This window comes from Eptesicus fuscus, chromosome 12 (assembly GCF_027574615.1).
Source record: "Eptesicus fuscus isolate TK198812 chromosome 12, DD_ASM_mEF_20220401, whole genome shotgun sequence".
NCBI classification, from domain to species: domain Eukaryota; kingdom Metazoa; phylum Chordata; class Mammalia; order Chiroptera; family Vespertilionidae; genus Eptesicus; species Eptesicus fuscus.
This window is the reverse complement of record NC_072484.1, coordinates 44,578,552-44,602,458: the sequence shown is the minus strand read 5'-3', so window position 1 is coordinate 44,602,458 and position 23,907 is coordinate 44,578,552. Positions and strand designations below refer to the sequence as shown.

The window sequence follows — 23,907 nt, the reverse complement described above, 5'->3', positions numbered from 1 at the left end:
TTGCAAGAGGGTGCAGGACAGGCTGAAGGACCCTACTGGTGCACAATCAGGCCAGGGAGGGACTGCAGGAGGGCTCCAGGGCGTGTCTTGCCCATCTCACTCAGTCCCGATGGGCCGGACCTCAGCAGCAAGCTAACATACCAGGAATCATTGCTGATTACTGTACTATTGAGGGGAAATAGTACCTGCCCTCTGGTGGTCAGTGCACATCATAGCGAGCATTTGAGCAGCCTTAGCATATCATTAGCATACTATGCTTTGATTGGTTGTTCGGTTGTTCTGCTGTTTGGTCTATTTGCATGTTACCCTTTTATTATATAGGATGATCTGAATTTCTGAGTTGTTCAGAAACTACCTCCTCATTAAGGCTTTACCAACTCATTCACCCTCTCTCTAACCCACTTCTCCCATTTAAAAATATCATTCTAATTATTGCCCTTCTGAGAACATTCTCCACTTAATTACACACCTGTCACCTGTGAATCCTTGCGGGTGGGCGGGCCTGAGTCCCTGAGCACCAGGGGTTACCTAATCGGTAGCCAGAGAAGTACTTGCTGACTGGTTATATCAACTGATAGACCTCAGCACCAAGCACTGAGGGCAACTCTTTGGAGGGAAGACATTCTTTAAGGGCTGCAGTATGCCAGCAATTTCTGATTTTCACCAACATTGTTTGGATTGATGTCTGACAACTTGAGTGGAGACATGAAACAAAACCAAGCCCTAAATCCAATGGAAGAATGGTCATCCTCTGCTTCAAAGGCTGAGAAGTGGAAGCTTGGGAGAAAGGGCAGGTCCAGACCTGACTATCCTGTGACATCCCTTAGAAAAATGGCTGTGAGTGTATGTACCGTATTTTCCAGCATATAAGACAACTGGGCGTATAGAAGATTTTCCTGGGTTAAAAAGTCGTCTTATACACCAGAAAATACGGTAAATTGACAAACACCAACAATAGCCACAGAATGGCAGTGTAACTGAAGAGAGTCAAGACCTGTGCTGGTGTGGTCAACACAACTGAGAAGAATAATGAGGCAAAGACATCTGCCACCCAACCCCCAAAACCCTGTCACACACAGGGATAGCTACAGGCGTAGGCCACCAAAGATCTTTGCTTCAGTGGACAGGCATAACCTATCCTGCAGGGTAACCTGGCCCAGGTCACCTACAGCATTAGGCACCCAAGACATCTGTATTTCCAAAGGGCCAATGGTCATAGTGATGGAATGGGGCTCCTCTACAGGCTTAGCTGCCTTTTTCATTTTTCCCCTCAATAGTACAGTAATCAGCAATGATTCCTAAACATCCTGCAGGTTTTTTAAATGATCATGGGAGGGAGTGCTTGAAGAATGGAAGAAAGGCATCCAACTAATAAGTAAGCTGACTAACAACAAAGTCCTTTAATTTATATAGAGAAAGAAAAAAGTATCCTAATTGTGTGCCCCACATTGATGAAAAAGACCCAAGTTTCAGAATGATAAATTATTTTACATTTTAATTGTCTAACTGCCTTCACTGATTTGGACTTCACTTTCCAGCCCAAGCCTCCTCCACACGCACAGCACTTGCTTGTTTATGCCGTTGTCTTTACTGGTTGTTTACTCTTATGAAAAAAATGTTTCCCTATATAATTGCATGTTACAGAGCTGACATCTGGCCAGAAGACAACTGTCTTCATCCAAAACTTAATTCAAGGATTTCCTCCACACTGGTTTCCCTTCCACACTGCCCTGGTCTGAGCCTTAGCATCTTCCTTCTGTACTATTGCAACAGCGCTTCTGTGTCTTACTGGGTCCCCCCCTATGTCAGTCTGTCTCCCCCTTTTTCTCAGCATGCTGATCTGCACAAACACCTCCCTCACCAGCCAGTGGCTGTCCAGGACCACCCCTGGTCTGTGGTCTCATTCCACTCCCTTCCACACACAGGTGATTCCCTGTGTTCCAGACACACCTGGCCCTTTCACTAGTCTTGCTTTCCTGAGTCAGAAATACCTTCCACCCCACCATGATGCTGCCTGAGAAACCCCAGTCATCCTCAGGGGCTAGAAGGGAGTGCCCTTCTGTCCCTATTGTCCCATCCTGGTGACTCTGGTGTGATTGCTCCACGATGAAGGCTTCTGCCACTCCAGAGCCTGCACTGCAGGTGAGGCTGAGCCCTCCCCCACATGCAGGAGTGGGTCTCACCTGAGAGGTGAGGGTATCATAGCATTGCTCTCTGAGGAGGAGCTAGAGCCTGGAGCTTGAAAGCAGAGCTGAAGTGGAAAGACGTTGGTCTGGATGACAGAAGGTCTGCAGGGGCTAAGAGACAGCCTCCTGGTGGCGGGCTTGGTGTAGAGTACCTCTTTTAGAGATGGGCAGGGAGCAGGGAAGCTGGGGGCCTACACAAGAGGTCTGTGAAGATGCACTGCCCTGTGGGGCTAACACAGCTTCTCAATGTGGGAGCCTAGAAAACTGCTTTTTCACTTGAGGTGCTTGTTTCAAAATGCTCATTCTTGAGCCCCGCCTTTGGTAATAAATCAGAACCTAGAGAGATGGGGCCTCCGAATCTGATTTTAACAAGGCTCTCAGGAGATTCTCATGCATAAGAGGCATCTAGAATTCTTAGAATGAGTGATAAGGCATCTCGTAATAGCAAATTAAGACAAGACAACCCTCATCCAGCTTTTCTCGGGATTCTGCCCAGACCATGCAGTTCACTGACAAGAAAAGACTTACGATTTTCATCAGTGAGTTGTGATGATGTGGCAAATGGTGCTGAAACCTGGGGCACAAAGCTAGGAAGGCAGTCATTTGGTATCACAAGCGGAAAGGGATGTCAGGGATGGGGTTGAGGAGGAAGCAAAGAGCAATTAAATTAGCAAAAGTCCAAGAAGCAAGGTGAGGATCAAGGTACCAGTCCCTACCTGATAGTCCCTATCTGTGCTGCAGATAAACACAGAAGGAGGCACCTGACACGCACCTGGTAAACAGGATAAACAGTAGATTCTCAACAGATGTCAACTGTCTCGGGATTGTGCCCACTGGGTTTTCCTTTCATGTGCATTTTGCTGAACCTGGAGAAGGTTCTAAGGAAGCTCCATCAAGATGGGCACCATCCCAACCCACACATCTGGTACTGAAAGAGCTATGTCAGGTAAGTGGGTGGAGCTCACTGGTCTCAACTGTAGAAGATGCTCACGCAGATGGGGGTGCTGTTGGGCAGAGCATTGCCCCTACTTGCTAAAACCCATTGCCCTGGCCATTGCAAGCCACTCTACCAAATATTCTTGTGTCCACACCCCGAACTATGGGGGTAAATCAGAGTAACAGAATGCAACATGAGGTCTAGAAATACTAAAAAAGATGAACCTGTGAAATCCAAGATGAATATACTTAGAAGCAAGAGATGATGGTGTTCATCACAGGATGGGTCCTGGAGCTGTCTCCCACTTTCCTCAGTGCCACAGGGCTTAAATACCACAGGATGGGGGGAAGAGTCTGAGTAGGTTTTTACTCCCCTCTTCATCTGCACTACTTGGTGGCTGGGGCTCCCTTTGGCTCAGCACAGGCTGACCTGTAGGTCTTTCTAGGTGATCCAAGAGTACCTCAACCACCACTGTGCGATGCTGAGCACCTTGAACATAGTATGTCCCAAACGGAGCTCACCTTCTCCCCTAAATTTGTTCCTTCTCCAAAGGTGCCTTCTCTGATTAATGGCATCACCATCTGGCTACTGACTCAACCAGAAACTTGACTCATCTTCCACTCTCCTCTTCCTCTTTCTCTTCTATCCCAAATATCCTCACAATGGGAACCCTCATTTAAATATTTTGGTTCTTTTCTGATCCCCATCTCCATTCTCACGGACTGAGTTCAAGTCTTCAGCATTTCTCACCGAGAACACTGCAATACCCTCCTGGCTGTATTTCCCGCTTCTAATCTTCCTCCTCTCTGATATATTTGCCCCAATGCTGTCTTAGTAATTCTTCTTAATAAGCAGGATGATCATACCCCATCTCCTATTAAAAAGCCCTACTGTGTTCTCCATTATTTATAGCATTGGTGTCAGAGGAAGATGCGTGAGATCTTGGTATTACACCTCTGGCAGGAAGGTCTTTTCTTCTATGAAACAGCTCAGTTCTATAAAGCATGCTTTTGAATGTATTGTTGGACTCCCATGATAAAAAGGTGATGTTCAAGCCCTAGCTGGTTTGGTTCAGTGGATAGAGCGTCAGGCCTGTGGACTGAAGGGTCCCGGGTTTGATTCCGGTCAAGGGCACATGCCCGGGTTGCGGGCTCAATCCCCAGTGGGGGACGTGCAAGAGGCAGCCAATCAATGATTCCCTGTCATCATTAATGTTTCTATCTCTCTCTCCCTCTCCCTTCCTTTCTGAAATCAATAAAAATATATTTTAAAAATTTTAAAAAAGGTAGTGTTCAAGAGTAGCATTGTTCAACAGAAATGTCTGCAGTGACGATAACATTCTACATCTCTGCTGCTCAATGCAGTTGCCACTAGCTACAAGCTGGGCCCTGAAAATGCTTAATTTCACTAAGCGCATATGGCTGGTGGCTATCATACTGGACAACACAGCTTCAGAATCTATTTTTAAAAATAACTTGTGAGCTGAAATATGAGCTTTAAAGGCTAATCAAACTCAAAATGTGGAAAATCTCATTCCTAGGCGTTCACCTAAAGCTCTGGGCTCTGAAAGGATTATGGACCAATTACAGATCAGTAGCAACCCCTGGCTCTCAGCAAAGGAAAATGCAAATCATTTGAGAATAAATGCCTCCAGTATTCTCCCAGATTATTATCAACCAACTAAAAATTATCACTAGACATACAAGGAAATGAGCTATCATGCAAAAAGGCCTGCAGAAACCAAAACAACAGATTTAGAACCCAAGATTTTCAGCTATTGGAATCATGATATACAGCATATAAAATAATCATGTGTGAAATGTGTTTTAAGTTTGATTCCCAAAAATGAACAAGTAGTAAGACCATCATATATGACCAGGCATTCTTGAAAAGGAACCAAACAGAAATTTTAGAGATTAAATATATAAGTATTGAAATTAAAAATTGAATAGAAGGTTAAGCAAATTAGACACCGTGAAAGAAAGAATTAGTTAGATAAAATATAGATACAAAAAAGTAGCTGAGAATGAAGTGTAGAGATATAAGGAAATATAAAGATTAATAGATATGAAAGATAGAATAAGAAGCTATATGTCTATTTTAAGTCTCAAAAGCAGAAAATGAATGAGAGAAAAGAAACAGTAGCTGAGAAATTCCTAGAACTGATAAAATACATAAATCCACAGATTCTGAAAGCATTATTTTATGAGCAGAACCAACCCAATCAAAATATAAGGTTTTCTTCTCTGCCCCATCTATTCTTAGAAATGACTTGCTTATTTTCAAGGATCCTGACAAATTTCCAAATACCAGCTTTCCCACACTGTCCTCAGCCTATTCAAGTTCATTATACACACACCCTCATTCAAACCAGCATCTTCAAGACATCGTAGAATGATAATGAAATGATCAGATAAACTAGCTAATGGGTTGTGTATCTTCTAGCTAATGGGTTGCCTCTATCATTAGATAAAGCTTTAAAATAACTTGACAGCAGTGCCATGAGGAGTGGTACAATTATTGGAATGTAAGGCACAATGCCAGAAAAAAGATTTGGAAGATAAAAAGACTCTGAGTCCTTAGTTCACCTGTTGGATCACTCATGGATGAATGCCCAACTCACCCACATAGAACATTAGCCCAGAAAACAGATCTCACGTTTGTTATCAAAGTGAGGAGGGTGCTAAGTAACATTTGATGATGTCTCTCAGAGCACCCCCAAATCCCCTCTAAGTAGCATAAACAACCAATATCTAGAATAACCACTATACAGTATTCCTCCAGCCACGATTATTAGTTCAACAGTGAATTCAAATTCACCCCTTCCACAAATACTTACTGAGCACTATGCTTCAGGTGCTGTTGAGGGCACTGGAGATTCCTCACACAACTGAAGGGACAGGACCTCTGCCCTCATGGACCTTACAATGGGGTGAGGAGCAGACAGTATATAAACAAGTATATACACACTGAGTGGCCAGATTATTATGACCACCCCATCAGTACTTCATTGGGCCACCTTTTGCCTTCAATACTGCGGCGATTCTTCTTGGCATTGACTCCATGAGATGTTGAAAGGTGATGCGAGGAATCTGACACCATGCCTGATGAATAGCACTGTCCAGTTCTGTGAGATTTGATGGTTGTGGAACCAGCTGCCTGATGGCTCATTTAACTTCGTCTCACAAATGCTCAATTGGATTGAGATCTGGTGATTCTGGGGGCCACCTAAGCAAGGTAAAGTCTCCCTCGTGTTCTTAAAACCACTCCTGCACAATACGAGCACCGTGGCATGGCTCATTGTCTTGTTGGAAGAAGCCATCTCCATTGGGATACGCCATCAACATGATAGGTTGAGCTTGATCAACAATGATACTTAGGTATGTTGTGCTATTCAGACGTTGTTCCACAGGAGTTAAAGGGCCCAAATCATGCCAGGAACACATGTCCCAAACCATAACACTGCGCCCACCATCTTGAAGGATTGTACTCATGCATGTGGGGGTGCATGCTTTCATGCTGCTTCTGTGAAATTCTCACTCTGCCATCTGCATGATGCAACTGGAAACATGATTCATCGGACCACATGACTTTTTTTCCAATGCTCAACTGTCCAATCCTTGTGTTCCTGTGCGAATTGGAGACGTTGTATATCAGTAACTGCAGACAGCAAAGGCCTTCGGCTTCCATATCCCATATGATGCAGTGTACAGCTAATTTGCCTACAAATGTCAGGTGGTCATAAAAATCTGACCACTCAGTATATATATATATTGGAGGCCCAGTGCATGAATTCGTGCATGGGTGGGGTCCGGCCAGCCTGGCCAGGAGGAGGGGATATGGGCGGTTGGCCGTCCTGCCTGCTGGTCGAACTCCTGGTCAAGAGGACAATTTGCATATTAGCCTTTTATTATATAGGATATGCACTGAGTGGCCAGATTATTATGTGTTCAGAGATCATAATAATCTGGCCACTCAGTGTATATATACTTTCCTTATAAATATCTCTTCATATAAGAATAGATATGTATACATATATGCACATGTGTATGCATATCATGCACATGTGTGTCTACAATGTGAGAATGGTTGGAAGAAAGCTCAGGATGCAATTTGGGAGTCTGTTTTCATTGTCCAGAAAAGAGACCATGGAGTTTGGATCAGGATAGTAGAACAGAGAGGTGGGTGACTTTGCGGGATATCAGTATATTGTGTGGAATGAAGAAGGGAAACTATTGTGGGAAATTATGTGAGTCTAGTTTGGACCTCTGGGCGGATGGTGTGGCCATATACAACGAACGAGAACAGGAAAAGAGGAGCAGGTGAGTTCAGCTTAAGGTGTCTGTGTCATACATAGGTGTCCAATGGGCAGTTGGCTATGTGGCTGGGACACAGAAGGGAGACTTGGGATATAAAAATTTGAGAAAGGTCAACATTGAGCTAGCAGTCACTGAAACCAGGGAATTGTATCAATCACAAAAGAGGCCCCAGAATAGAACTTTAAGGAATGTTAATATTTAAAGGGCAGGCAGAGGGAGAGTTGCAGAATGTTGTGTCTTGGCAGCAGGGACAAAAGCACTTTAACAACATCTTCAGAAAAGCAGGGTCAAGAGGTGTAAGGCACTGCTGAATTTTGTGTCTTAAAAGTTGGGGACCTGGAGCCCCACTGTTGTAGTGTGATGAACAGCGCCATCTAGTGGACAGTAGATGGATAGACAAGAGAAGACATATATTCTTGATTGGTAATCACTTGAGTTGGATGGAGGTGAGGTGAACCTCAGAGATAATATTTTACGGAAGAAGCATAGGCCACTAAGACTAAGTCTGATTTCCCCACTATGTCTAAGTCATGTCAGTTCTCTACTGAGAGAGCTAGACTAGTACCTGGCTAGTAGGCTCCCAAGCCTCATTACGCTGTACTGCCCGCTCAGAGGACTGTAGGTCATAGAAAGCACTCAGATCCTGAGCAACTTGTAACCGAGGTGTCCCTGGGGTCTCCCTGCTCCTTAGGGCTTGCACAGGGTTTGGGTGAAATCCGTTCCCTGTCCTGAGGGTGTCCAACACCTTCCCGAGGCCTCTGTGAACTCCCAGACACCTCTGGTTCCCGAATCTTCCTCCAGTGAATCCCCATCCACAATTCTATTTTTTAATGCAGGTTTTTATCTCAGCCTTGGCGTCAACCCAAACATGGGACAAACCTCTGTGGTTCCAGGGTTGAGATCACCAAGAACATTTCACCTGAGGCCGATGTGGGGGTGAAGGAGAACTGGACATTACCAAGTTCTTTTCCCAACAGTGTTTTAACTATTCCACCATATCACATGGGTTTCTCTTCTCTTCCCCTTCTTCTCTAACAATTTCAGGGAGAAAACCATTTTTTCACATTGTCTTTTATAAAGAATGTGACCATATAATTAATCTTCCAAACCAGGACACTTTTGAAAATGAAAAGGGCACCAAAAAATAGTTAAATGTGTAGATATAGAAGATATAAATGGGTATAGATATAGATATGGATGATACAGTTATATGAAATCTTTACTTGACTAATAAATTGGTTTTATTTTATTGAAAGACCTTTAAAATAGTCCTATACAAAAACTGTTTTCAAAAATAAAATTCTCTTTAAAATAGCATGTTTCTGTGCACACTAAGTAAAATGTGAGAAAGGAAAAATCTTCCTTGAATTGATTAAACATTAAAAATATAATAGACATGAGCAGAATAATTATAGTTGGGTAATTTAAACAGTTTTAGTACTGGTCTTTAAATCTGTGTCACTAGCATTTTTCTGAAGAATGTAGTTTTGCAATATGATGTATTATTATTTTTTATTTCTTTAAATATGTTTTTACTTATTTTAGAGAGAAGAAGAGGAAGAGAGAGATAGAAATACCCATGAGAGAAAAAATCAGCTGCCTCCTATATACCCCCTACTGGGGATCAAGCCAGCAACCCTGGTATGTGCCCTGGCCAGGAATTGAACCTGTGACCTTTTGGTGCATGGAACAAAGCTCAGTCCTTTGAGGCACACCGGCAAGGCATGATATATTGATTTTAATTCTTTCATAAAACTGCCAGAAATTGTCTTCAAAGTTGCATGTTATGATTAATGAAGTTTAAATTATTAAGAAAATAGTCTGTCTAGAGGTGCTGAAATACCAGGTGAAGCTCAGGGTAAATTCTGATGCATGAGGGTTATTCTTGATTCAAAATTCCTGTATTTCAATACTTAAAGAATCCAGTTTCAACAGTGTCATGGGTACAGTCTCTTTACCTCTATTTAGAGACCATTTCTTCAAGCCATATCTTGTTAAATAGTTCTCTCTATTCATGAAACTTTGGAACATTTCACCATATTTAGATTATGCAAAAAGGAAGGCCTCAGATTTGTTCTATTCTGGGCAAAAAATATAAATGCATTCAATTTAAAAAAGCAATTTCTATCAGAAGATTCTTTCCACAAGTTGAGATATTCTAAAGCGGTTATAGAATTTCAAGTTTAAATCTTGTGCACATTTAAGCAACTCTCATTCTTAAATTTGTTCTGTTTTCCCCTTTCTTTTTCAGTAATCAATTTAAAATGTCTTCCTGTCTATGAGTTTTGTTTTCAATAGTTGTAAATAGCTAAAAACAGCAAAAGCTAAGGTTCTATGGTGCTCTGTTCATTACATGCTTTGATTGGGGACTTTCAATTGATAGTGAACAAAATGTAACCGGAAGGTAAAGGATTCGTTTACCCAAAACAAAAACAGAACCTTTTTTTTTCTTCTAATTAAATTGATTGGGATGACATTGTTCAACATGAACATATAGGTTTCAGGTGTGGGTTTCTATGTTACAAGATCTGTATATTGCACTGTGTGTCCATCACCCAAAGTCAAATCTTCTCCTATCACCTTAAAACAGAACCTTAAGACTATTGTAGGATATGAGTTGGTTTACAACATAATTCTTTGAAGATTCAAGCATTTCTAAAATCCAACGTATGATGGCCTCACAAATACTCTGTGGTTACTCTGTATGTACATTTAAAAATGTATAAATTTTTGCAACTGCAACTTTGATTTTGGTAGAGTAACGCAATATATTTGGACACAATTATGAGTTTTATGAATACCACCATCTTTTCCAAGTCTATTGTTTTTTCATAAGTTTTTATTTAGCAATATATTTGGACACAATTATGAGTTTTATGAATACCACCATCTTTTCCAAGTCTATTGTTTTTTCATAAGTTTTTATTTAGCAAAGAAAATTATTTTCATTATAACACTGAAGTCACTAAAGTTTCTATTTATGTTATCACTATAAAAATTAATAATTTTATCTTTAATGTTGAACCTTTTAACTAAATTTGCTATTGAATTCATAATAATGCCAGATGTTTTTCATTTGATAGACTAAAATTCCAAAAGCTTTATGAACCAAACAAAAAAAAAGGAACCATTATTAAAATTAACATAAACTATTTTCCATTTGAAACAGTTTATGACAGTGATATATAGCTGACATTCTCAACTGTTCTGGGCATTCTTCTTCTATTGAAACAACACATCTATAGCTATTGCTTCGCTTGACCTCTGTGCATGAAAAAATTTAGAATTGAAAACAAGTTAATTAATTTAGAAAAACAGTCACATGATATCTGAATGAAAAATGACACTTTCCAAAGTGATGCATAACAGTCCCTTCTCAATGTAGTATATATATATAGATCAGCCGTGGATACAGTGGAATATTATTCAGCCATAAAAAAGGAAATCCTGCCTTTTGCGACATGGATGGACTTGGAGGGCATTGCGCTAAGTGAAATAAGCAGCTTCCATTCTCACAAATCCCTCATACATATTCCATCTAGCAACGAGGCCTAACATAAGCTTCTCTGCTTTGCCTATACTGTGCTCTCCTTATTTCTTCATTAATTAGTGTCTGCCCTCCTTTAAGATTTAGTCCAAATCCTGGAGTATCCCTCCGAGTGAGCTAAGGACCCTCCCTCCATGCACTCTAATTACCTCCTCATACCTCATTTCTGCTCATTTGCTGAGTGACCATGACCTCTGTGTCTAATTCATGTTTTTCATTCCCCACATTTTGGCCAGTGTCTAACACAATTAATGTTTATCCAATGAATTAATGAATAAATGAAAGATTAAGTTAATGAAAATTGTCTTGACAACTTTGTGGACAAGATGGAGATAGGAAATAATAGTCTAGTTGGCTGTTTCATAGTTAGGTAAACAAACAGCTTTGCTTATTGGGTGTCCTATATAATTTTATTTAATGAAGAAATAATCCTTTATTGAACCTGAAGTGCTTAAGATGATTGAAAACTCCATTATTGGTGCTTGTGTTCCCACTCGGAGGAATGTTAGGGCAAAGAGAATCATGCTTAGAATGGGCTTACATTTGCCAGCTCAGAAAGGCTGACTCTAGCCAGCAAGTTGGAAACGGCGCCTCCCTAAGGATGGGGAAACCTGTTCTCCACCTGGAAAGCCATTGACCTAATTACCCTGCCCATTTAGTTCCTGCTTTCCCCTAAGTCAGCAGAGAAGAAGAATTAAGGGCAGAGGAAAACAGGTCATCCCAGTGCCCCACAACCTGCCTTCGTGTTTGATCTAACTTTGCAATCAACACCAGCCTCTTGAAAAAGGAAAGAATGCCTGTTTATTCAGGTGCAGGGTGCAAAGTGTCCAGCTCCCATCATGTCCAAGCTTTGGTCCTTAGGCATAAAACTCCCTTCATCCATGTGTCCTCCTTGAGAACTGATAGAGTCCTAACCAGTTTGGCTCAGTGGAAAGAGCGTCAGCCTGTGGACTGAAGGGTCCCGGGTTCGATTCTGGTCAAGGGCACATGCCCAGGTTGCAGGCTTGATCCCTAGTAAGGGGTATGCAGGAGGCAGTTAATCAATGATTCCCTCTCGTCATTGATGTTTCTATCTCCCTCCCTCTTTGAACTTAATAAAAATATTTTTTAAAAAATAAGTGATAGAACTAGAGATGGTGTGGGAATGACCCCTTTTGGACTGTGAGTTGACTGAGGAGGAGGCAAGGGTAAAACCAAAAAATCAAGTTAGGTCTCAAATCGTCATCACAGCAAGCATGATGCTCACTGCAACAGTCCCAGCTGTTACAGGTGCTCAGCATACTTACAGAGATTTCCCTGCACACTAGCCCACTCCCTAGGTAGTTATGTCTTCATAAGCGTGACTATTTCTCATTTGCTCATTTGCCCCCGCCCCATACACACACACACCAGGGCCAAGGATCAAACCTGCAAGCCAAGTACATGCCCTTGAGAGTGGAAGGGAGAGAGGAAAAGAGAGACTGAGAAACATTGACATGAGAGAGACACATCAGTTGGTTGGTTGCCTTCTGCATGAGCCCTGACTGGGAAGGGGGATTGAACCTGAAACCCAGGTACATGCCCTTGACCGGTGCAGTTGTTCTAACCACTGAGCACCAACCAGGACTATCTACAATATATATAATTGATTTCAGAAAGGAAGGGAGAGGAAAAGAGAGATGGAAACATCAATGTTGAGAGTGAATCATTGATCAGCTGTCTCCTGCACGCCCCCTACTGGGGATCAAGTCCACAACCTAGGCATGTGCCTGGATCAGGAATTGAACCGTGACCTCCTAGGTCATACATAGGTCAATGCTCAACCACTGAGCCACACCAGCCAAGCTGTATTTCTTTTTTAACTGTGGTAAGAAATCTTAATGTAAGATGTACCCTCTTAACAAATTTTTCAGTGCACAATACCATCTTATTAAGAAGAGGCACAATGTTGTATGGCAGATTTTGACACCGTACTCATCTTGTATAACTGACACTTTATATCCATTGAAAAGGATATAAAATATTTTCTTCCGCCTCCCTGCCCCTGGCAACTGCCATTTATGGGACAAATGAGGAAGCTCCGTCCAGGCTACATAGGTATGGCAAGGGACATGCCTACAAGTATCTTATCCCTAGCGGAGAACGAGGCCATCTAATTTTTCTGTTCTAGGACTTGGGTCAAGAACAGTGGTTTACTGTCAGTAGGACACTTTGATCTTCTCACTTGAAAGCCCTCACAAATTGGGGCAGCTGCTGTTGTCCGGGTGGAGGACAGAGACAAGGAGGAAGCCATTGAACAGGGAAATGCCCATCTATTCAATCTTTCACATCAGTGGGGTGGGTGGAAGGCAAGAATGTTGTAGAAACCAGTTCAAAGACCTAAAACTAAAAAAAGGAAGCCTTTCAAATCTGGTGGGAATAGCAAATGCCATACAGCTGACTGAATATGACCCCTGAGGGAAAAGCTCAGAATTGCAGAAAACATATTAGACTGAACCAGAAATGTTTGAAAAGTAAACACTCCGTGAAAGTTTGCTTATTCTATAAATATTTAACTGAGATTTATCTTTATCTACATTCATTGTCTTGTATTTAACCTAATATTTCATTTTTAACATAAACAGAAGTAAATCTGCCCTTGTAGGTAAATGGTTTGATTCACCAAGTAAAAAGTTTTAATGTAATCAAATACATAGAGATTAAACGTGTGGGCTCTGGAATCAGAGTCGGAGGTTAAATCCTAACCACACAACTCAGCCATGTGTGCTTAGCAAGTTTCTTCATGTCTGTCCTCTCAGTACCCTCCACCTCAAACAGGTCCTCATGGGTCTGTTGTGGAAGCTGAATTTATAACATGTCATGCTGGCAGTAGGGCTGAGAAGATTCCTAGTTGGAAAAGCAATCATTAATAATAATTATTTTAAGATAATATTATTTTTAAATCAATAATTATTATCTATATATATAAAAGCCCAGCAACCAGAACAGTGGAATGACTGATGGCTATGATGCACACTGAGGCAGCCAACTGGCCTAATCCGGGCCCCGATTGCAACCACCCCCCACCCCACCCCCGCAGCCGGCCTGGCCCCCCATCAGCCCCCAACACTGCTATCCGGGGTAGAGCCAGCTGGCCAACTGCCTGTGGCCCCTCTTCCTGGCAGGTCCTGCCTCCAATCAGCCCCTATCCCCCCACCACCAGCCTGGTTCAATGGGCCCCCATCAGGACTGGCTGGCCAGACCCCACCCATGCACTAATTCGTGCACCAGGCTTCTAGTTTAATAATAATAAAATAAAACAATAAATAACAATCCATGAGAAATAGAAATAATAGTAACCATTAATAATAATAATCAAGGAAAACCACTTTGGAAAACTCTTTGGCAGTTTCTACCAAAACTGAATATTTGTACCATGTATGACTCAGTAATCCCATTCTGAAGTAGGGGTGTGTGTGTTTGTGTGTGTGTGTGTGTGTGTGTGTGTGTGTGTGTGTGTGTGTGTGTGTGTGCGCACAGATAGATAGATAGAGGTAATATTTTTATAGCTCCAGTTTTGTTAGGACCATTGCAAGGCAGCTCTGATGTTGACACCTCAGCCTTGGCCACTGCCATCATCAGACCACCTGGACACCAGTGCCCATCACACAGCCACAATTTCAATCTGAACTCCTGCTTTCTCCTTCAGATTCCACAACCACTCTGAGCCTCATGTGCATCATTTTGTTTTCCTTCCATAACCAATGAGCACACGTCTCTCCCTTGTGGGCTCCCTTCCCCCTCTCTGTCCGTCCACATGGGACTGAGGCTCCAGGCCCTTCCAAAATCCCACTTCCTCCTCAGTGCTTTCTGGGCCCAGCCATCTGAGGCAGAAGTCTGCTATCTGCCAGTGGCCGCCAGGTAGCCTGGGCTCTCAGGGAAGGAAAGAGGAACTACTGCTCCTGATGTCCTGCTGGAGGGGAGCACAGGGCCAAGATGTTTGTCTTCTTTTTTTTTTTCCCTGAAGGACAGAGACAGACTGATTATTTTGGCAACGATGGTTAGCCAGGGGGCCCATGTGATACAAGACTTTAAGCAAAGCCATCCAGAGGAGCCTGCCCCAATGTGTGATCCAAAGGCCATAAGTCATAGTTCAAAGAGTGTGGACTTTGGGGTCAGACAGAGCTGCAGCCGAATCCTGCTGCTTACCAAGTTGGTTCTTTATCAACTCCTTTGAGCCCATATTTCCTCATGAAATATATGAATAGATGAACTAGCCCCTAACAGGTTATTGTGAAAATGAGCAAACGGAGTAATGTCCATAAAGCACCTTCACGTACAACATCTGGCCCTCAAAAGAGGCTCTACAAAAAAAAAAAAAAAAAAGAGGCTCTACAAATGCACCTAATCAGGCAGTTACATCTGTAGATGTTTTGGTTGACAGAAAAGGACTACCAGAATGAGATGGATCTTTGAGAATTCCAAACTAGAGAAGGCATAGAGGAGAGAGGACTTCTTCCAGGTACATTCAGTGGCCATCTGTCAAGGGTGAGTGCCAGTTGGAAAATGGGGGCATCAAATACAGAGGTCAGAGCTATAGCTCTGGGCTCAGTTGGCTAGACATAAAACCTAGCCATCAGCTTCCATTGGCTCTATGACCTTGAGCTGATTTTACAGCTATTCTGGGTCTTAGTATCCTCACTTATAAGGGTCAGGGTTTCCTCCTCATATATGTGTTGTGATGAGTAAATGAGACGATGTACTTGCAGCCAGTTTGTTGGTAGACTGGACTGGCAGAGTGCTAGGGAAATGCAGCTAAAGTCTTTGTTTCCAGGGCCTTCCAGACCCATTCTGCTGCATTGCCACCCCATCTCCTGGACCAAATCCCCTTAACTAAATGCCCTCCAGTCACTTTCGTATATCAACAAAGACATTTTCAGAAGTGCAAAAGCCCAGAATTCTTTTAAATTAGAACGTCATTCTTTTTTTTTTTTCTTCTTTTTTTTTTCTTTTTTTTTTTTCAGAAAGGGAGGGAGGGGGAGAGAGAGATAGAAACATCAATGATGAGGGAGAATTGTTGATTGGCTGCCTCCTGCATGCCTCCTACTAGGGATAGAGCCCACAACCTGGGCATGTGCCCTGACCTGGAACTGAACCGTGACCTCCTGGTTCATAGGTCGACACTCAACCACTGAGCCACTCGGTCGGGAAGAACATTCTTTTGATTGAGAGCGTCTCCATCCACCACAGATGGTTCGGGCTCACTACCCCACAGGGGAACAGAAGCGGAAGTGGCTTCCTCACCATTTATGCACCTTGCTCTTACTCTCCTCCTTCCACAGGGCCCGACTTGTGGAGCCAGGGAAGGAAGGAGAGGTGAGGGGTAAGGACCTTCCTTAACTGTTGGAATCCAGTATCCTGTGTCAGAGGCACCAAACATTAACTTCTTCATGGGGTGTCCTTGTGGGGGCCTTGGAGACCCCACACCCTTCCGGGGCAGAGTTTCAGAATCACCAAGCCTGGCTGCCTCCACATCTCAGTGTAGTGAAGCAAGCAGGAACCTGCTTCCACTCCCTCTCCAGGCTGTTCTCCTTGCTCTGCTTTAGGGTCCCCTCCAGCCAGCATCTGTCCTTCAGGTCAGTAGAGTCCTAGGTCTCTCAGCTGCTCACTATTGGTGTTGTGTGATTATTCGTGTTCCAGGTATTGTAGGATGTTTAGCAAAATTCTTGGCTCCTACCCACTAGATGCCTGTAGCACCATCCCCCTAGTTGTTACAAAAATGTCCCTGGACATTGCCAAATGTCCCCTAGGGAGCAGAATTGGCCTTGGTTGAAAATCACTGGATTAGACTATCCCAAGCAAGAGTTAATTTAAAAAATTTCATGCGTTTAAGTTCTAAGAGAGACTTTATGCTCCATGAACACTTGGCTTAAAGAAACACTAATCTCACCTCTAAATACTCACTAAGCTTTTCAGTCCCCACTACTTCCTGTTTCATAGCCTAGGGAAGGGGGAAAAGGAGCTAAGAGTGGTTTGGGCCACTCCCAGCCATCATGCACAAATGGTCTTTTCTTGTCAGAATGTGGGGCATTTGTCACTTTTGGTACTCAACATTTATTGCATGAGAGGACACATTCTCTTTGGGCACACTTTGGGGACAACAAAATAACTATGTTGAATATTAGATTCAGGGAAACTATAAGTAATTTAAAACAAATATACATGGTATTGAGGAAAATGTACTTAATAAGAAAACATTTTAAGCATATACAGCTTACTTGATAAAATTATATTTTGAGGCTGGGCCCAAAGGCCTACATTTCATGATATAGTTGTATGTAGTTGAAAGTCCTTCTAGACTCCCCTGAGTCTTGAGCCCAGGATGAAAGAGGATGGGAGGAGGAAGCTGGTGGGCAGAAAGAAAGGAAGACAGGGAAACAGAGGCAGTAATTATTTTTATTCTACATCAATCCCTCAAAAAATTATTTATGTAAAGGAATGCTTTTATAAATAGATGGCTTGGTTCTATTTCAAAATAGTAAATCTAACTTTATGGAGAAAAAAAACAAGACATGTAGTTTAATAATATTTTATTGTCAATAGCATAAAAGAAATTTTATATGGATCCTTTGGAGCAAGAATAAAGTGGAACCTATTTACAAGGAAGAGATGAGAATGTATTGTCACAAAATCTTCAGTAAATGTGCTCTTTTGATAGTAAATTAATATGTGAACTTGTAATATAGATAACTTATCAGATCAACTTTTAAAATTACTATTAATGCAAGTGACTGACCAGTAATCTATAGTAACTAAACCCATAGTCTTAGAAAAAGTATGTCAAAGCAGTGTGAGCACTTCAATATTATACATTTTATGGCAGGAATATCAAGGTAATGACTTCTATATAGGGTGTTGTTTCAGACTCTTTCAATAGACTTCCATAACATACAGTTTGTGCAACATATTATCTTTCTAAATGCCCCCAAAATCAGAACCTGAAAAATACATTTGCCCCTCAGCATTTAGCATAAGGAGCTGTGGACCTACGTTAGCCTAACTATGTGCTCACATTTCACTGGAACCAGGAAAGTTTGTCAGATCCCATAAACCACAGTTTCTTTAGCCTTTCAGGGAAGTGAGAACGTCTGGAACATTCTGTATCCCAATGAAGGAAGGCAAAGCTCCTTATAGGACTTTTCTTTGTGAATGACTGTATTTCTGCCCATAACCCTAGATAGTGTGACAAATAATGAATACATATTTTCTTTTCATTCAAAGTATTGTCTTTGATGGGTAGAAAGGGACATAAAAGAAAAGATTGGGAGAAAAAGGCCTATTAGTGTGAGGGCTACATAGGACAAGGAGGCATTCCTCCTTCAGCAATATTAACAAGTTATCATATTTAGAAAGGGATCCTCTGGATGTAGAGTTTACAGAAAAGTCAGGTGGGACTTAACCTGGGCTCTGCCACTTAAGGAGAACAGAACTTGCCAAAGAAAACGATGTTTCGAGTTTTGTTGTGCCTGACTATGTAAATAAATGGGTGGTCGGCCCTGAATTCATCTTTGTGTTGCAGGATTCTTGATCCCGGCACCTCTATGGAATCCCCACCATCTTCGCTTATCTCTAAGCACACTCTGTGAATAACATTGGAGAGCGCCACTCCCTTGGTCTCTGACATTCCAGAGAAATCAGATGTACTCTCATCAAAGGTACTTTTCAGCCCTAGGTTTTCCAGACTAGCCTTGGGATCAATCATCTTTTCCACCTTAAATTTTGGAATGGATAGTTTGACTTTGGTATTGGCCATGGTGCTAGGATTGGTCCACTGCAAGAGCGTCTCTGAGTTGAGTTGTTTTTCAACCTGAAGGACAAAAAGGAGAGGAAATTATTGTTTTTACTTCGTATGGTAAAAGACCCTGCTTGATGAAAAACATGTGAGCCCAGTTTCGAAGTAACACACAGGGACAATCAAAAATGGAATCAGCCCTGCAGTTTGGGTGTGTGACTAGCTTCTCTTTTAAAAGATCCTCCGCCTAGTATTGGTCTCCACCCCACTCTACAACTGTGGTCCCTTTAAACTGCAATTTATGAGGGCAGTTCTTTTAAGCTGTAGAGTAGCTTTATAGAAACAAATGCATGGATTATGGTGTTGCATAAGTAATAGTGAAACAAATACAAAATCAGAAGTGTTTTCATATATAATACTAGAGGCCTGGTGCACCAATTCGTGCATGGGTGGGGTCCAGCCGGGCCGTCCCGATCGGTCAGGATTGGACCTGGTAGGGGGGGAGGGAACCTCGAAGTTGGCTGGCTGGCCCCACCCCCTGGTCAAACTCCCTGGCTGAACTCCCTGTGGAGGGGACAATTTGCATAGTAGCCTTTTATTATATAGGATTTCTCAAATGCTTATTTTTATTTCACTACTAGGAAATCCAGAACAATCATGTACTCTGCTTGAAATCAAATTTAATAACTCAAATTAAAGCTAAGGTAAATTCTTTTTAGAATAAAAATTTGAACTGTCTATGATCATTCTTTAAGAGAGTAGGCAATGATTGCATCCATTTCAGTTAGTTATTTTTTAAGATATAAAAAGATATATATATATGAAGTGATGGGTGTGTTAATAAACTTTTACAATTTATACATTTATCAAATCATCCTGCTATACACTAAACTGGGCTCACAGGTTTTTAAGTATCTTACAATTTTGTTTCATTATATGTCAATAAATCTGAAAAAATGACAGGTTATATTCTTAATCTGCATAAAAGCTAAATATTCATCTGTCCTAATAGGAAACCTCCATATTTATACTGTCCAATACAGTGGCCAATACGTGGTTATGAAAAGCACTTAAAATGTGATCAGTAAGAATTGAGAAATGCTCTATGTGTAAAATACACTGCAGATTTCCAAGACTTAATACAGACAAAGTGTGTAAAATATCTCATTAATAATTTTATAGCAATTGCATGTTGAAATGATAGTATTTTGGAAATATGGGATTCAACAAAATATTTTATTACAATATTTTGTAATGAGAGATATGAAATAAAGCATAAAATGGTTTCATCTTAAAATTGTTCATTGAGCCCAGTCAGTGTGACTCAGTGGTTGAGCTACGACCCAGGAGCCAAGAGGTAACGGATCAGTTCCTGGTCAGGGCACATGCCCAGGTTGTGGGCTCCAACACCAGCAGGGGGCATGCAGGGGGCGGCCAATCAACAATTCTCTCTCATCATTGATGTTTCTATTTCTTTCTCCCCCTCCCTTTCTCTCTGTAAAAATCAATAAAAACAATTTTTTGAAGTTCATTGAGCACATCTTAACTTGCTCCTTTCATTCTATCATATGGAAAAAAAAAAAAAAAACCTATGTGGATATTTTAAGTAAGTAAAGTGGGAAACAGCTGAATAATAGCTGACAGAGAAAATGAGAGGAATGCATGAAGTGGAGTGAAACAGAGAGACTGGTGAGTAAAAGAAGAGTGGAGATGGACTTAGAATTCAATGAACAAATGGTAGAGCAAGCATAATGATAGCTGAAGTAACAGATAAGATGTGACTAAGTTAGATCAACCTTAAATAGTAAAGGAGTCTCTGAGGCATGACTGAAAATACAGCAAGTGACTCCTGGGTTTCTTCAAGATTCCCTCCTTCTCCCTGGCTGGGGCAGGCCCAGGTGGAGGGAAGCTAGGAAGCCGGCAGGGAGTGAGGGAGAGCAGAGGGCCACAGGACCAGCTGACCAGCAGAGGGGAAACTATGTCCTTCACAAGCAGGTAAAACTTCTACCGTGTTTCAATATCATGCCTCTGATACCTGTATGAAATATGAAGCATAATAAAATCTCATATATGTGCGTATGAATGAAAAGAACTTTTCAAAACTCGTAGAATGTGCCTTAGCCAGTTTGGCTCAGAGGATAGAGTGTTGGCCTGAGGATTGAAGGATCCCGTGATGGACTCCAGTCAAGGGCACGTCCCAGGGTTGCAAGCTCAATCCCCACCCAGGTCCGGGCATGTAGGGGAGGTAACCAATCATGTGTCTCTCCCACATTGATGTTTTTCTCTCTGAGTCTCTCCCCCTCCCTTCCACTCTCTCTAAAAATCAATGGAAAAATATCCTCAGGTGAGGATTAACAAGAAAAAAAAAATCTCATAGACTGCACATCACAGAGTGAATCCTAATATAAACTGTGGATTTTAGTAAATAATCCTGTATTAATATTAGCTCATCAATTGTTTAACAAATGCACTGTGTTGATGCAAGATGCTAATGATAAGAAACTCTAGTCTAGAGTTAAGAACATGGATTTCAACTTCTTGGGCTCAAATCTGATTCTACAAACCACTGATGACCATGTCATATTACCTACAATGAACCAGTTACCTACCCTTCTGTGCCTCAATTCTCTCACTGTGAACGGCGGTAGTGATAGTTTCTAATTCCTAGGCCTGTAGTGAGAGTTAAATGACGTAGTGCACACAGGGAATTTATAGTTCTGGACACACTGTAAGTGCCAAATAAATGTTGGCTGTTTGAACATTAAAGAGAAAGGCCCAGAAAGGACCACAAACCCTTGGAAATGACAGAGCAGGTGAGGCATAAGGCAGACAGCCCCAAACAGGGCTGGCCATGCAGCTCTGCCAAGGCAGAGGGCACCTTGGTGCTGCCCACCCACCTCCTTCCTCACCTTCTCCAGGCCCGTAGACTCATCCTCCACGTCCTTGGGCAGCAGGATGAGCATGCTGAGGTGCTTATTTTGAAAGGGGATCTCTATGACCTTACAGTTGATACTGTCAATGTTGCCCATGCAGAACATGGCTTCCAGACTCATCATTTGCACTGGCTTGGTGTCCGTCTGGAAGAGGAGAAGAAACCTGGGCTGCTTGCTTTTTCATTCACACACGTATATATAGATATTTTTTATTTTCCTCCATAAAAGACAATGACTTATGCTTTTATATGTACAGATACATATAAACACATCACACACATATGCACACATATATAGACACATATCTATACACACACACACTAGTATATATGCATTAATTTGTTCTTGTTATAATTCCATAAAACACATCAAATATTTGTTCTCTCTTTTTGTTAGAGGGGGAAATTAAACTAATTAGGCCTTTTTATTCTTAGGTTAGTAATACAAAAATGTGTGTGTGTGTATCCACCTTTGTTAGAATAAACACTACCCTAAACTTTTAATACTATGACATCATCTTTTTAGTCTAGTCCTTAAAGGAGACACCACAAGACATGAGGAGAAGCTCAGTAAAGTCACTCAGAAAGTTCAGGGGCTGACAAAAACAAGTCAAAGCAAACAAAGGAAAAGTAATGACCTCTGCACTATAAAGGAGGGAGTGTCCCCACGCAGCTTTGAGTCTTGTTTTATTGTTTTATTAGGTGAAACACTGAGAGTTCAATGGCATTTCAAAGCCATGTTTAAGACCCAAGAACCTGTATGTGGAAAATACAGTCTAAAGGGTCAAATGTCTTGTGCCTGGCGTCTATGTGCAGGGTCAATCCTGCCCTGCAGGCAGCTTTGAGAAGGCCACTGTTCAGGTGAGTTAGGAAGAGGAAATGGAGGGAAGGCCAGGCTCCCTCCCTAGGATGTCTGGGTTTTTTGAGGAGTTAGGTAGCCCTCTTAGCTGTGATTGTCCCCTCCCAATGGAAATGCCGAATAGATTTTGTATAGGGACCCATGGTGGTCCCAAAGGCCAATCAGGTTTGGTCTGCTATTGACTGTTTATTCAAACTGACGCTTAGAGATTGGTCATTCGTTTGACATTTGCTGAGCACCTGCTAATGTACCAGGGCCTGGGCCAGGAGTTAGAAATAGAGATGAATAAGGCATTATCTCTGCCTTTACAAAGCCCATGCACTCAAGAGGGATGTAGATAAGTAAGTATATAATTCTATTTCACTCTGGAAAGCGCACCTGAGGTGGGAATGAAAATAAAATTTTGTGGGTACAAAGAAAAGTACCAAATGCCAGTTCAGCTAACTCAGATATAAATTGTATCTTGAAGGTCTTTTCTTGCTGGGTTCTAGTGTTAAAAAGGTGCTGTTATAATATTTGGCAAAAACAAAAGTGATTAACGCTAGGTACTCAAGGTGCTGGGAGAAAGTTGCAAACTAGAATGAATGCATGGGAGCTACCAAATAAACACATTCCCTTCAGGTATTATGCTACCTGGGATTCAGTCTTCGTTCTTAACACAGTCATATCTCATTAAATGAGACCAAATCACATCATCATTGACTCCTGGGTTGGCCTAGGTCAGTAGTCGGCAAACTCAGTCAACAGAGCCAAATATCAACAGTACAATGATTGAAACTTCTTTTGAGAGCCAAATTTTTTAAACTTAATCTTCTTCTAACACCACTTCTTCAAAATAGACTCGCCCAGGCCATGGTATTTTGTGGAAGAGCCACACTCAAGGAGCCAAAGGGCCGCATGTGGCTCGCAAGCCACAGTTTGCCAACCATGGGCCTAGGTCCTTGAATGAAATAGGTCAATTTTCCAGTCTGAGTTCTCTGAATTCCTTTCTAGAGAGGCACTTTACCTATTCACATTAATTCTTTTTCACATGGGATATGGCCTCATTATTCACCCAGGAGTATTAATGAGACTTTCCTGCAAAACAGGTTTCTCACAGCCAACACTGACTCAAAGCACCTCATACATTAAAATATCATAACCATTGACTTCACTATGAACAGATGAGAAACAGAGCAGAGGAGTGTATTGATCTGGACCAAGATCCTCAAATGACCCAGGTTTCAGGATGATTCAAAGGCCTCTGAGGTTAGGATTTAGTTTGTTTCTTTGCCTTTCTTGCTAATCATCCCAAATATTTGTAGGCATTTTCCAGTGGGTTATTTAGCTTTATCCACTGGGCTGTGAGCTTTATAAGCCCTCACTCAGCTCAGACTC

The 23,907-nt window shown here is 41.8% G+C and overlaps 1 protein-coding gene across 4 annotated transcripts in view; it reads right to left on the bottom strand.

The window, feature by feature from the left end:
• Nucleotides 1-17,520: 17,520 nt before the first annotated feature.
• SERPINB5 (serpin family B member 5) overlaps nt 17,521-23,907 on the bottom strand; it is a 29,354-nt gene continuing 22,967 nt past the window's right edge. For all 4 annotated transcript variants that reach the window (XM_054723832.1, XM_008160704.3, XM_054723834.1 and 1 more), the window contains 2 exons: nt 21,649-21,816; nt 17,521-18,814 (listed from right to left, as the gene is read on the bottom strand). In XM_054723832.1, coding sequence (XP_054579807.1) covers nt 18,422-18,814; nt 21,649-21,816 — 561 coding nt within the window. In that variant the 3' untranslated portion in view covers nt 17,521-18,421. The remainder of the gene's footprint in view (nt 18,815-21,648; nt 21,817-23,907) is intronic.